General features: G+C 47.1%; 1 protein-coding gene across 2 annotated transcripts in view; it reads left to right on the top strand.

The window, feature by feature from the left end:
- LOC142578633 (uncharacterized) overlaps positions 1–15,756 on the top strand; it is a 174,054-nt gene that overhangs the window by 87,758 nt on the left and 70,540 nt on the right. For both annotated transcript variants that reach the window (XM_075688061.1, XM_075688060.1), the window contains one exon: positions 9,308–9,585. In XM_075688061.1, the coding sequence (XP_075544176.1) occupies positions 9,308–9,585 (278 nt within the window). The remainder of the gene's footprint in view (positions 1–9,307; positions 9,586–15,756) is intronic.

Below are 15,756 nucleotides of genomic sequence, written 5' to 3' on the forward strand. Positions count from 1 at the left end.
CACTTGCCCTGTCTTGCCTCCGCAAGCGAAATTCCGCCCTGTGTTCTCCCATACCGTAGCTCGAGGAGCGCATGACGCATACATAAAGTGCCCCGCCTTTAGTTTTCTTTCCCTCGCTTTTTTGCTCTGTGGCGTACTTCCACTGACGGTGTCACATGCGAGCTGTTGTGTTTGTCTCTTTTCGCGCAATGCACAATTGTGCATGCTGTGCACGAGAGCACCTGACTAGCGGTACAAGTCAGTGCTATGCGAATACTGAGGCAGACACAAGCGGATCACAGAGCATGATCCCGTGCTGGAAGACAGTAGAAAATGACAGTTTTGATGTCTGCATGCCCGACTGCATGACATGGAAACAAGCAGACAAAACACAAGTACAGTGCTCACGGAATGATACACGACAGGGAGCATTTAGTAGAACCCTGCATATGTGCAACGTACGTGAGAGTACCATGTCATGTCACTAGGAATCTGGCACGGAGCAAGAAACATTTAGGAGTGTAAACTCCGCTGTTTTCGGCGACAGAAAAGGTCACAAGCCCGCGGAGCCGTTATCGTGCTGGCGGCCTGGAAAGAAATTACCGCCGTTGAAAGCGCGCCGAAGCCGCCTGCCCGCGCGCTGCATTTTTTTTTTCCGCTGCGGCTTCTACGACGCGCCGCATGGCGCCACCACTGTATATGGCCCTGTCGGCGCATACAACAATTGTGACCTTATCTGGTCGCCCGCGCTCGCTCGCGCTGACGGGAGTTTCACCTCCTAAATGTCTTACTCCGTGGAATCTGGTCACCGTAGGTGACAAGGACTCTGATCTAAGTGTATGCGCCAAAATTGCTTTGATGTGACACTAACTGCAGCCAGTGGAAACGAAAGTATTAGTTTGCCCTAAATTGACGCGTTTCATTCCATGAGCACTGTACATCTCTCTTGTTGCGGTGCGAAGTAAAACAAAAACACGGAGACATTTGGTTTGTGTGTTTTATTATTTCTCTAAACTTTAATTGAAGCAACAGATTACACAAATAACAGATGTTGCCTTGAATAATTCTCTAATTCACGGGTCACTATGAGTGACGTTACAGCACAGACATGTACATAGGTGCACTTGCGCGTATATGTCAACCCTCCGGCTTGGAGCACAGCGCCCGCAAGAAGAAGGGCAAGCAGCGTTCGGTTTGAAATTTTAGCTTTTCCATGGCACGTAGCGATGTAATACAGTTAAACCTCAATATAATGAACTTCAGTGTAACGAAACTCTCGATATAACGAAGTATTTAACTTTGCATTACCTCTTGTCCATAAACACCATGTATTTAGAGCTTCAATATAACAAAGTGTGTTTTTATGTGATTTCAATATAACAAAATTTCGCTTCCACTGCAAAGGAATGCCAAGACAATAAGTGAAAATTCCGTGGACCCGGATGGCTAAATGATTGAATTACAAGTGGCTGCCTGCAAATGTCCCTCTCAAATTGCGCGAGGCACAACAAGAGCCACCGCCAAAGTGGAGCCGCACTATGTTCCGTATAAAGTCCAAGTGCGATAAGATCCTATCGCACCCTGCACATTTTGTGCTTTAGATGCAAGTGAAAGTGTGCAAGGGTGAGACAAGAAAGATGGTAGCTTCATGAGTGCCGCCTTCCCGCGTATGCAAAGGGAAAGAAGGGGAGGGAAGCGAGCTCATGGTAACACGATCAAGTGTGTGTGCAGGGCGGGGGGAGTTGGTGAGCGTATCGATCGTGGCTGTGCGTGGCTATAAGCACGGCTGAGCGCATATGCTGCCATGCACCCTGCTTTAGAGGTAATCAGCCATGTGTGCAAAGAGTGGGCGTGCCAAGACGGCATGGCATCATGTAAGCTGACTTCCCGCGTGTTTAGTATTGAAGGCTGTGTAATCTCGAATTTCGGTGACCGGTTAGAGTGAGAGGCAGATGAAGCATTCGTTCCCTGCTGCCGGCGCTTTTCATGATAGTGTAGTTCAAGTGCAGGCGACGCTATCAGTCGCGGGGGCAGAGTGCACGCGAAAGCGGGGCTGGACTTTGCCTAATTTGTCTGCCAATGTGAAGATACTGTTGATGTGGCATGAAACCATATCATTCGTCGCCAATCCCAAATTCGTCAAAATGAATTGTTTTCTCATTCAAATTTGCTTTCTTCGATTGCCTGATAATTAGGAAAATTCTGCGGCCCCTTTCCTTGTAAAAGAAAATGATCGGCGATTGTACTTATTTGCATAAAAGGCCTAATTTTAATACAACAAAGTTTTGATATAACAAAGCAAATTGCCGATTTTACCTACTTTGTTATGTCGAGGTTTACCTGTACTTAGCAGACACGATCATCAGTGCGCATTGTATGCACTGCGCTTGTCAGCTCAAAATGGCCAGACCTGGCGAGGGGCCCATTAAGCAGAACTGGGGAGGAGGGGCTGGCTCCTAACGTGTGATTGCATGGTAAGGCAGTCGCATACGAGCAAAGCGACGAAATGGTTTGGTAGCAGATGATGTGTGGCACGCACCGCCCCTGCGTTGTTTCACGCATGCAATTGGTTTTTGCCGGCTCTTGTATACGCCACTGTGTGGAGCATGAGCCATGTGCACGCATGTTCCCTCTAATACTGGACCCACCTGTACAACTTGTTATGAGCAGTCCGTTATATGGAGTTTTCACTTGCACAAGAGCATGCAGTTGATTTCAGACCAACCTTTGGCGGAAGCTTTGCTAGCATGTTGAAAACTGGTCACTAAAGCTAGACAAAGATGAAGGGAGAGAACACACCATGAGTGCTTGTTCTCTTCCTTCATCTTTGTCTAGTTTTAGCGCTAAATTTTCAGCATGAATCATACCAACTTGCTCAGTTCCTTTACTAGCAGTATAATCTTACTTTTTGAACACTGCCTATGCAAATTCAAAACCTGTACAGAGCGCATGAAGGCGCCAGTGCCAGCTAAGGGTGCATAACTAAACCAGATTGCTTGCACAGGAAAGCTGATCAAACGCAATAATGAACTAGGAGGAGGCTTGTGCATACTCCACAACCCGACAAAAATTTTTTTGCAAAAGCTCTAATTAACTGATACTCTTGAAAATTTGTCCACACATCATACATAAGGTGCTGTGCATTTCCTCACAATGTCAATAGTGTGGCACTTTGAGTTCCCGCAAGACATTGGGCAAACTTGCTGTGAGGTTCTCAGATTACATTTTGGAAAGTCCTGGAAGGTCTCTACTGTTAGTAATCTTGTACAAACACTGCTTGCTTTACATGCCACCTTTAACGTGGCCCCACTTTTCTGCAAATATAGAACTTCTACCACCTTTGGTTCTTCCAGGGCAGTGGGAAAACCTTGTAAGTGTTTTATATAATGCCTCTAAACAGACAAAAAATGAGGGTTTTGAAATTGTTTATTTATGCCATAATTAATCCAACACTTCAACATTGTCCTGCACATCAGCCCTGACATGCTCCACATTCCATCTAAATATAAACTTAGCGAATTACAGTAGTACCCCGTTCGTACGTTTAAGGAAAAAGCTTGAGAAAAAAACTTAACTGGGAAAATGTATGATTCAAGGTCACCGCATGTAGCTGTGCATCTGTGCCCATGCAGTTGCTCACTCAGTGACCTCTCTCTAGCACTTGCCTGGCGGCGTGAGCTGCGCCATGCTGCGTGGCTATGCACAGTCATGTGAAAAGTTAGTGCATTCATATTTACTGCGCAGCGCGCCATGCAGGCAGGTGCAGCTGGGCGTGGCCTCCGAGATCTCATCTGGTGCGATCTCGGGGATCACACCCAGGCTGTGCATCCACTTCTCCCTCTCCCTGCAGTGAACCGGGTGGGCTGGCAGCTGGGCATGCCCTCCGAGATTGCAAGATTGCATTGGCACCGATGCAGTCTCAGAGGCCACAAGCTGAAGTTCACTTGCCTCCTCAATCTCACAGCGGAGCGCTGTGTTGTGTGTCATGTGCTGCTCGGCCGCGACGAGCCAAGTGAAAAACGGATCCGAAAAACCATCACAATGGAACAGAAGGCAGCTATCTAAAGGCTGTCACGTCAGGTTGCACACACTGAAGATTCTTTTGTACTTTTATTCAAATTTTATTGCATGCGTGGCCGTTTAGCAGTTCAGCAGGCTGCAAAGCCATCTTCTTATTTCCATGTTTACAATGGTGCACCCCATTGGGCCTATATTGCAGTTAGTGGAAATAATACATATAATGAAGTAACAGATATAACGTAGTAATTTAAGGGGCCCTGAAACGATTTTGTTGATTTTGTATAAATGTATTGAGTCATCAGGCTTGGTTCTTCTGATCAGTAATTGACGCATTTAAGTGTGCCTCGTAAAGCATGCAATTTATTATAATGTTTTAAAAATGTACGTCGCTACTAATCGCAGCACACCACTCCTCTGAGTTTTCAGCCGTCCCTGACCAAGTGACGCGAGGTGACAATATGACGCCACTAGGGCGAGCTATCCGATTGGCTGCCAAGGGTGCGTCATCGATAACTTTTACAACTTGTGGGTCTCTCACACCCATGCTCTTGGGACAAAGGAACGACAACACAGTAGTGCAAACAATCACAAGGGCATTTATTGCACCTTTCATAGATCAATGCCTGCTAGCCGAGTTGCTATCGACAAAACATGCCGATGGGCGCGCGACAAATCTAGAAGTCCGACTCACCGCGACCGGAAAACGAGCGAATATGTTCACCCCATGCTGGATCCCAACTCCTGGTCGTTCGCGCGTACTGTCACGCGAATGGTGGCGCATTCCAAGGCGGCCATGCGAGGCGGTCTCGCAGAAGCATGGGTCGGCGGCGTGCGGGATGTCCACGCCGTTCGCCGACCCGCCGGGGAAGCCACAGCCCGTCCTCCCCTGCGCCCCCAAGTAACCCTGCCGTGAGGCGGCATTAGTAGCGCAACACTCGCGCCATCTCTCGCACTGCGCCCCAACCACATCGACCGCCGCGGGCATCACGCAGGCCACGCGGCGAAGCCGGATTACAGGAGACGCGCCATGCGGGAAAAACATATCAGGGGACGTGCGAGAGTCGCGCATCCACGCAAACTTTATGGTGAGCAAATGTTCGTAATAGTTGATGTGTTAGTTGATTTGTTTCTATAAAGAAGAAATTAACAGAACAAGAATGCACAAGCACAATTTATCACTACATTCAAGCATTTTCGGCACACAGCAAGTGTTGTCTGCTTGTGTTACAGTGTACTTCATGTTGATGTTAGCTGCGCGGTCTGTGTTGGTCTCGATCTGTCTTTTCTCAAGCACCATGGTTTGCCCTTGCATTGTGGGCCGCAAACGAAGCGATCGGCCACATGTCACGTTGTGACATGGCAAACGTACGAGCTGAGTGGCTGCAGTGCTGGTTGTTGGTATCCAATTGGCACCAGCATCTATGCGTTTGCAGTCACCACTTCACACCAAACGATTACTATATACCACAATAGTGTTTCGCATGTCTGGTATTCAGGTAAACTTAAACGCAAGTGGTCTAGGCCTGGGCATTTTACGGGATCAGCGGAGGCGCAAACATGAACGGCTTGTATGGTGCAGCCACCTGGTGGCACAGAGCTCAACCAGACACAGAACTTATATACTAGCAATAACCAACTTGATTCTACTTTGCTGCTGGAGTAAAGTTTTGCAGGAGCATAATCATGCACACATTGTTGTTCTAAATGTTTAAGGTGTTTTACACTTGGTTACAGCAATATTAGCTTTTTGTTTGGCTGGTTAAGCTCTGCGCCACCAGGTGGCTGCACCGGGCAGACCGATCAGGCTGCTCACATACGTCTAAACTAAAGCTCCTTTATCACAGCAATAGTAGTATGGAGGGGCTTTAGTTTACGCCTCCACCCATCTGTCAAAATGCCCATCTTGCCGGTGGTTACCAGAATACCAGACACGCTCAGTGCTGTGACAGAATGCTTGCAACGTACGCTGTTTCGATAGCTCTCACTTGTGACTGACTGCCAGGCTGGCAGATAGGTTTGAGAGGCTTCGCACACTGGCTCCAAGGCAACCAGAAGTAGATGACATGATGTCCCATCGTGACACGGAGCCAGTGAGGGTGGAGCTTAGCCCTGATCACTTGGTGAATGAGTTGAGGAGAAAAAGCATGGCTATGGAGGAGGATAATTTGTAATCGTCTGTAGCTCTCTTAATATGAGATGCTTCATACAAATTGCAGTGCGAATGTTTTACTGTAGCTGTACCCTACGCATCTACAAAATTTGTCCAAACCATTTCAGAGGCCCTTTAGGCTCTCCCTTCAACTTCGTTATAATGAGGTTCGAGTGTAGTTTTCCCAGGACACCGTGAAAACACACATACAATTTTATGGTCTCCTTGAGTTGCACTAACAGCTTTGCTGTAGAATGCCTGTAACACTTGACCTGTCAGGGGAGACAAAGCTCAACAAACCTGAATCTGTAACAAATGGTTGTGTCCGGATTCGAGGAACTTGTGACTCCTTGATAAAGTATGCGACGGTTTGCAATTCTATCCCTAATCTCTTGCTGGGCCTCCTCGATTTTCGACTTCTGTCTACACTGTGGGGTTCTCTCACCCATGCTCTTGGGACAAAGGAACGACAGCAGAGTAGTGCAAACAATCACAAGGGCATTTATTGCACCTTTCATTGATCAATGCCTGCTAGCCGAGTTGCTATCCACAAAACATGCCGATGGGCGCGTGACAAATTGCGGAAGTCCGACTCACCGCGACCGGATAACGAGTGAATATGTTCGCCCCATGCTGGACACCAACGCCTGGTCGTTCGCACGTACAGTCACGCGAACGGTGGCGCGTTCGAACGAGGCCTCGCGAGACGGTCTCTCAGAAGCATGGATCGGTGCACGCGCGGAACGTCCCCGCCGCTTGCTGAGCCTGAGCTGAAGAGGAAGAGTGTTCTCCTTTCCGCACCCAATTAACCCTGCCGTTAGGTGGCGCTAGCAGCGCAACACTCGCGCCATCTCTCGTACTGCGCTTCAACCATACCTACTGCCGTGGGCACCAGGCCACGTGGCAAAGCCGGATTACAGGAGACGAGAGCTATGCGGGAAAACAACATATCAGGGGACGCGTGAGAGTCGCGCATCCCCACAACACGTAGGCTGCCAGAGCCAGCCAGAGCCAGCCAGAGTGCCTTCGTTTCTCTCATGTAGCTCCACCTACCATGCAATGCACTTTTACCTAAAACGTTCGTTTACTCGGGCTGGACGGTTCTGGCTACCCGCAGGCTGCCAGAACCAACCAGCACGATTTTGGTCTAACTGCTCTGCGGAAGCTCTCTGGCTAGCAGACGACAAAAAGAGGCGATGAGCGCTCAGAGCCACCTTTGTGGAAACTTGACAGATTGCAACGTGGGGGCTTGAGGACTTTTACCTCACTCAGTCAACTGGCTATGGTCACCTTCAGATTGCATTACTTCTAGTATTATCTTCTATAGTTATAATGTGCCATTCCACCTTGCCAGGTGATACAAGCGGCGATGGATCATTTGAAGCTTTCCTTGTGTGTGTGTGTGTGTGTGTGTGTGCGCGCGCGCGCACGCACGTGTCCCATGAAGGCTTTTTCCCAGCTGTGAACAGCGTGCTGAGCTATCAGCGTGCTTACACAGCTGACACAGCGTGCTGACACAGCTATCATGTGTGCATGCTAGCTGTGTCATGTTCCACGCGAGTTGTAGTCCGCAAAGTTGTAGACGCGCATTCCCACATGTTGTGGTGCATTTTAGGTTCATCTTTTTCTGGTGGTATCGCTTTTCGCATCTCTCATGTACATGTGGTGCTATCTCCTCTTTCTGCAGTTAGCAAAGGCATCACAGCTAGTCCGTGTTCACTTCATCTCTCCGTGGTGTGCCTGGGTGGCAGCTCGAAACTGATGTGTTCTAACTATAGGCTGCCGATGTTAAAGGAATGCACTGGTTGAGCAATGGCTGCACGTACACTACCTTATTGCTCTGATGATGGACCAATACTATTTCTCGTGTGAAACTTTTCACTGGTCACAGGCGGCATGCATTTTCATGCGCCAACCGCAGCCCCAGCTTCTCCAGCACAGAAACAGAAGAGAAGCACCATCAGCCGAAACAAACTTTATGAAATCGAAGCCCATGCAAGCATGTCAGCATGAAATTTTATGCATATAAGATATACCTGCCTCTATATCCTGCTTTTTCTTGCCTTGTCAAATTATGACAAAATTTCAACTTGTCAATGTTGCCGATGGCTGACATGATTGCTGTGAGCAGGCATCCTCAAGCAATCGCTTTCGCAGTCACTTACGTGCAATTTTGTATCTAGGCATCAGACGTGTTGAAGTCCGTTTGTTGCGCTGTGCAAACTGGGGTGCCCAGTGCGCATCCTGTGCCGAATCGACCGAAATCTCACAAAAGTGATCGTATTCCCAAGTGCAGCTATGTATTTTTGAGTATAACTACATACTTTCAAGCTGGCAATGCATAACTGAGCTGAGCACGCCGGCTGCTGCCATGCTGGTAGCATGTTTGCGTTTTTCCCACGGCCATCTGTCCTGGCATTCGATTTTGCAAACTTCGGGTAGCTTCGGGTTGTCTTGGGATCCCAGCCTACGTGACTTCCTATCAGGACTGGAACTAGCTGGCCGCCAGCGGGCTGCCAGAACTCTGAAAATAGAAGGGGCCCACTGCTGTCTGTTACTATTACATATAACATTTTCTGTTCCATTACATGGCCTATAGCTTCTTCCCATGTTTCTTGGTTATCCTCCAGGCGTAAGTTAGCACTGGCACAATGCACCGATTACATACTTTTCTTCACAAGGAAGTTGTTAAGCTGTCATTTGTGATGTGAGAGTGCTTGCAAAATGTGCACCAACCCATTTCCAGATATTCACCTCCAGATCTGGAGGCTACTTAGAGGCACGTTTATTGAAAGATTTAAGCAAAGAAACAGAAACTAAAGTTGCTCAAGTAACATCAGCATGTTTGTTGCACATTCTTAAGGCAGACAAAAATTCAATGAGGAAAATTCTGTCTGAATGCCTGCATGTTGAAGTCCCTGCACTTCATACAGAGTACTGCAGTAGCTCGGTGTGCTGCTTTTTATTTTGGTGCCACCAGAGTATCTCAGCACATCTAGAAACACAATTGCAAGCGTAGATATGTGCTTAGTAAAGTTGCTCTCAGTGTGATCCTAGCAACAAACACTGTGTTGATTATCAGAACTTGCACATTGTGGAATGTGTGCTTTTGCTATTTCAATTGGCGCTGAATGTCAAGAGCAAAAACCCCTTTTCCAGACTGTTGTTGGAAGCGGGTGCCAAGCTTCCAACAGATACAGCATCTGCCAGCATGGCGGGATCAGATGACGGAGGCTCACCTGTGCCCTCAATGCCCCCTGATCCCTTGGATGCCCTACTGTGTTCGGGTGCATCAGTTGATGATGTGGATGGAAACCAGCGGTCACTATTGCATACAGCCGCCTACGAAGGAGATGCTGTGCTGGTGGAGCGACTTCTAGAGGCCAAGGCTTCCCTGGAATTGGCTGACAGGAATGGCCAGACGCCGCTCAACTTGGGTTTGTTGAATGGACCAACTTCTTTTCACCAGACGTAGGGTGCCTTGAAAAGCAGCTGTGAGTTAGGAAGGGGGGGGGGGGGCAATTATGTGTACGCGTAATACCATGCTTTATGTCAGACAAGGCCTCATTTGACCTGAGATGGAACCAGTGATTGTGTGTTTTCGAGTCTACCTTTCTAACCAGTATACAGCAGCTGCTTTGCTCAGGTAAACAGATAATGTTGTGTTGTGCTAGGTGCCAAGCAGAACACAAAAAGAAGGCAGACAAGCGTGCTCATCACTGAAAGACCTGATTAAAGCCACAGAAATAAATAAAGTCAACTCCCGTTAATTCAGATCTGTTTAATTAGATTTCTCTGCCTGTTCTAGGAAAATTTTCAAGCAATAACCATATTTTACAATATCTGATTATGGTATTTACCTTATTCTAATACACGACTTTTCTTAGGAAAGTTTGCCTTAAATTGCCTGCGCAGTGCAATCAGATACGAAACTAAAATGGCTTTCATGGCATTCATATGTTTCAGGCTTATGTCTCTGTATGGCATGTTTGCTTGAGTCAACAGAATGAATGCACAAATGCTGCTTGCAGCACATACGCAAGCTTCATTGAAAAGCACATTAAAGGAGTACTGAAAAAAAAATTTAAATCTTGTTTTTTCTGCTGCAATAAGTAATTAATGACCTAGTAATGAAGGCACAAAACATCATTTGCTTCATAGCGGGGCAGGTAATTATTTAGAGTCTTGTTTGTAGTAACCAGTCCAAGCTTCGGTTTAAAAGAGCAACGAAAGGAGACAGTGGGTTTGCAAACTGGGCACTTGATCGCACAAAGCTGTGACATGCATGCTCTCCGGCATACGAGCTTCATGTTGCTAGTTCGACTGCTATGCCGGCACGTGCTTTGCAATGTCCTTGCCATCATCATCAACATCGTCCTCATTTTTGTCGTCCAGTGGAGATAATTTCTTGCAGGCAGGAGTCACCCCCATATTAGATGTGGCCAACCACTTTTGATTTGATCCACTACAAAGCAGGGACTCGGGGAAGTGCAGCAAGCTATCGGTATGCGTACGCACCGCTGCTGGTACGAACCTGTTGTCGAGGGCACTTTGGGAACGAAGGTATTTCGGGGGCAGTACACAAGGCGGGGTAGATACAGTCAACGACCAATTTTTCGGACCCTCTAGGAAATGTAAAAACGTCCGAAAATTCAGGCAGTCCGAAAAAATGAATGCATGCAAAAAACACACTTTTTTTTTCTTTTTTTCTCGGATCTAGAGGTAAAGGGCAAAGTACCAGGTTTCCAAAACCCTGCCAAAGCATCAGTGAAGTGGCTATAAAAAAATGCATTCAAAAACTGTATGCAGCCGACTACCGGTTTATTATGTACATGTGCATCGTCGGGCAGCCGGTTTTATTGCTGCAGTGGCTTGGAGAACTCATTGATTGTTGTTTGGACGGCGGTCCGGTTGCATGCGATCATATTCACCTCGATCTGAGCAAGGGTCATGTCAGCCCTGTACACCGATGAAAGAGTCAACAGTGCTTGCGTCAACTCGGCGCTTGTAGGCAGCGCAGGCATTGGCTCCTCATTTTCAACATCGGAGTCTTCTGAATCCCCCACAATCTGACTCCTTGCTCCATGCCGAACTCCTTGCTCACGTCATCCTGCGATGGGCCGTTCACGACTTGCTTAATAATGGCGGCTTTCTTCTCCATCGTTAACCGACGGTACTGCCTTCCGCGCTTCGATGCCATCGGTGAGGACGACGAAGACGGAGTTGGGGCCATTGAAGGCAAGCGAAATCCTCAAGTTGTGAACAGTGGAGTTCGCAGACGAGCGTCGAAGCACCTAGGCCTAGCGTCGCAGAGCACACTTGATACAACAGCACAACCACACACCACACCACACTAGCCAAAACGTGGCCTACGCAAACAAATGAAATGGCGCCGCTCCGGAAACTCCGCCGGAGGCGGAAGCGGAAGTGCGGCGATGAACAGAGCCAGTGTGGCCAGACCAAGTCGGTGTGTGACGGCTAGATTTGCCTAGTTGTGGTTCAAAGCGGTGATATGCTTCGGTTGCAAGTCGATTTCCTGTGCAAGGGCGCTGTGCGAGGAGCCAAAGGACCTTCCGTCACGTCAAAAAGTCCGGAAAATTGGACGGCAGGGGTTCGAGCGTCCGAAACTTCAGATGTCCTTATACATTGATTCTATGGGGCTTGTGGCGCTGCCGCGAAGACGTCCGAAATATCAGGCATGTCCAAAAATTTGGGCGTCCGAAAATTTAGTTGTTGACTGTAGTTGGCACAGCACCAGGCTTGGGGGTACGTAGTCTTGAGGGAAGATTAGACTGCGCTAAGCTCGGCGGGTTTTGTTTACGTCAGGCACGCTCAAAACGAAGTGGGCAAATCTGGCTGCTCTTCAAAGGAGTCCATTCTAAGTGTCCAGTGGTGTGCAAGAACTCGGTCTACTTTTGATGGTTATCGACGCCAACGGTAGCGAACGAGCAAGCCAGGCGAGCTGGCAATTGCTGGGAGATGGTATAGGCTTAGGTCGCTGGTCATCGCATCCGGGGCCGACGGCCCTTGCAATTCGTCTGCAGCTCGTAATAAAGTGCCTGTATTTGTCAACACAATCAATGTCTGCACATTTATGTCACTCCTAAGTGACAATACGATTAGTTTTGCCAACGCCTTTGGTAGCGATGATAAATTATGCTAGCCAGGCAATTTTCGCATAGACGGTTGCTGCGATGGCTGTGCTGACCGCTTGCGAGTTGAAATCACCCCAACGATATACTATTTCGTGTATCATTTCATAACGTGCACACTTTCGAGATCACTTTACTCTATAAGTTATTTCGTGCCAGAAACAAATTGTAGCCACATCTTTGCCGCCGCCAATGGTGAAAGAGGCCAGCGTCTTGATCAGGGAGAAAAAAAGAAAGCACCGGGATGATCGGAGTGGCTAGGAACTTGCTCACCGGCACCGCCCCACCAGGTCTGCTACATGGCCATGACGTACACACTAAAGGCGCTGTCATTGGCTGCGGCCGTCCTACAGACATGGCAGTTGTGCGAACCAGCACAACCACATCTAGAGAGTTGGTCGTGCATGCGGCATGTGAGCAAGAACTGAGAAGGAGAACACATGCAAGAAGCATGGTAGCCAACACAAACGCGTTACATAGCATTTTCTTGGTTGTTTACATTTCCAGTCTGTTGATATCAATGTTGCGAGGTGCTGAACATATTTAAAATTTATTTTAAATATGTTCTAAGCTATATTCGCCGTTGATATTTTGTAGATGATGTCTGTATGTCCACATGAATAGATCTCACAAGTTATCTCGACTTCGAAATTTTGTGTCAGTACTTCTTTAAAACTGACAAACACTCAAAAAATTGAGGAGCCATTGCACTCTGTGTAGCAATTAGATTACCAGTGAAGCTGTAGCACATCACACAGGGTTAGACAAGGGTATGCATATTTATTTTCGTCATTTGGTAATGGTAGTGACGATAGCTTCGTGATTACTGTAATATACACTGATTGGTTCGGTTACAACCTTAGACAGAATCTTGGGCAAAGTTAAATATATACATGACCGTTGTCGAGTAGTTACTTGGATTGGTGTGGCACTTCAAACCAAACTCTTTTAGCACAAACTGAGTGAACCATTTCTTGTCTGGTTTTGAAATGTCCACGTTGAAGTCCCCACGATGATCACAGGGGTAGTGTAACGGCCAACCTATGCAAAGTGTGTGTTCATGAACTTCTCGATATCACACTTAGGTGTACCTGGAGATATTTACACAGTGCATATAACAATTCCATCTTTTGTTTGCATGGCACAGACATCCCCACACTTGGTGGCATTCTTCTTTTTCGAATCAAGGGTGTAAGGTTCTACATACACTTTGTTCGTTGCATATATGGCAATGCCTCCTGCACGTGAGTTCATGTGCTGTTCACAAGTGATTCCAGTGTACCCATCAACTTGAAAGAATGCATCTTGATTTATTTATTTCATTTATTATTATTTGGGGTGGAGTGCTTGAAGCCTGCTTCACCTCTGCCGTGGGTAGGCCCGGTATTGCACCATCTCGGGAATCAGCCCACACTCACCTTTTTTATTGCTGATGCACAAACATGAAAAATCCGTGGAAAAAAAAGAAGAAGAACAAAACAGGGTGCGAAATCACCGCACCCTGTGACGTTCCTTTGTTAGGAGGATGGATGACTTCAGATTCATCGTTTTCTACTTTGATAACTGCTGTTCTCTGGTTGAGGAAGCTTCGGATGTTCTGGTACGTCCTTTGACCGCAGCTGGGTACATTGTCGAAGGCCCCTTTTATGTCGACAGCCATAACAATGTGTGTGCAAATCTTGATTTATTTAGTTCATTTATTATTTATTTCATTATTATTATTACGTTATTTACTCGAATCTAAGCCGGCCCCGATTCTAAGCCGACCCCGTAATTTCCGAAGCCAGAAAAGATAAAAAAAACTTACCTCGAACGTAGGCCGAACAAAATAGTGAGGACAGCGTTCGCAAAATGAAAACAGCATTTATTTACTATGAACATGCCAAGCTCACTCTACGTTATCATCACTGCTAGCCTCGTCGCTATAGCCCAGAGCGATGCTTGCAGACACCCTCAAACTTGTGCCCGCGCGCCCATGCATGCACAGACAGTACGGCATCGCACGCGTTGAAACGCGGCGCAATTTTGGTGAACAGTTCCTCTTTGTTACCACGTTTATTTTCCTTATCGCTGTCATCTCCTCATTGCAGCACATGCAAAAAGCGTCCCCCGTTGCCCCCTCCTACGAAGGATGTTTTTCTCATCGATACTGAAGTCCTGCCCGGCTTGAGAGTTTAACAATGCCTCTGTGGCTAGCACAACTTTTTGTTTGAAAGCGGCACTATAGTGGCATCGCCGTTTTGGTTCCATTATAATAACGCCATGCTACGGGCCATGCCGTACGCCGATACGGCACAGGTGAAAATAGCAATGTCGCTTGTGTACTTCAGTTGGATACTGGCACGGCTAATAGCGGCTACAATACTGACTTTTCTAGATGGCACTAGCTATGCATCATAATTATCATTTTAAATTACAACCTGCATCTTTTTTTAACATCCTCTAATCTAAGCCAACCTTAGATTTTGGCATATGATTATTTGAAAAAGAAACTATCGGCCTAGATTCTAATAAAGACGGTATTATTATTATTATTTGGGGCAGAGTGCTTGAAGCCTGCTTCGCCTCCTCCGCGTGTCGGCCCTGTATTGCACTAGCTCCGGGATTGGCCCACATTTTTGCCCGCAGACACTACAAATGCATTGGGGGCCGGAGGTACACAGCTTTGCTGTAAAAGTAGTTTAAAGAATGTAACCAGTCCTATCTGTTTAAGTTCTACATGCTCTTGTCACCTTCCCCTATGGAAAGTAACGTCTTCAAGCCGAGACCTGCGAGTACCATTACATGACACTTGCAGCACTGACACGTCATATGGGGACAATGTCATCGGTACAGTCAGTAGTCTTCCATCATCGATGTCCTGTGGCAATGTCGCACCTGATGTGTTGAAGACGACGAAGCTCGGTGACTGTTGCACTCTGGCAGATCGAAAACCAAGCTGGCTGGTGCCCCTGCCATGCAAGCTTTGCACTCTCGGATAGGGAGGGGACTGGCTGGGGCCAGCAGTGGCGCGTCCACGTCCAGCGCTGCAAGCGCTGACGTGTCCCAAGTTCTTGGGTAGCTCAGGATCTCTCCTGAAAACAGATCTGGTCAGCCTGAGCTAGCCAGGAAGGAGGGTTGGTAGCCGGTGGTGATGCCATATGTTCATAAGCTGGCCTACAACTTAAAAGAAAGCTTTGGTTTGGGAGTGCCTATATAAATGCTACATAGGAATGGAAAAATAGCTTTTCTCAGTAACTACTGCACTGATTTTGATGAGGTCTGCTGCATTCAAAAGAAAAAAAATTATGTAGTGACTGTAGGAAGCAGATTTTTTATTTAGGCTGCCAGCTAAAATAAACAATTCTTAAAAATGGCAAATTAAAATAAATATTCTTTGAGTTAACAGTTTTGTAACTCAGCAGCGAAAAACATTATCACAAAAAAACTCTGTAAGCTGCACTTAATACTGGGTGC

The sequence above is a fragment of the Dermacentor variabilis genome, chromosome 4 (assembly GCF_050947875.1).
Source record: "Dermacentor variabilis isolate Ectoservices chromosome 4, ASM5094787v1, whole genome shotgun sequence".
Classification (NCBI taxonomy): domain Eukaryota; kingdom Metazoa; phylum Arthropoda; class Arachnida; order Ixodida; family Ixodidae; genus Dermacentor; species Dermacentor variabilis.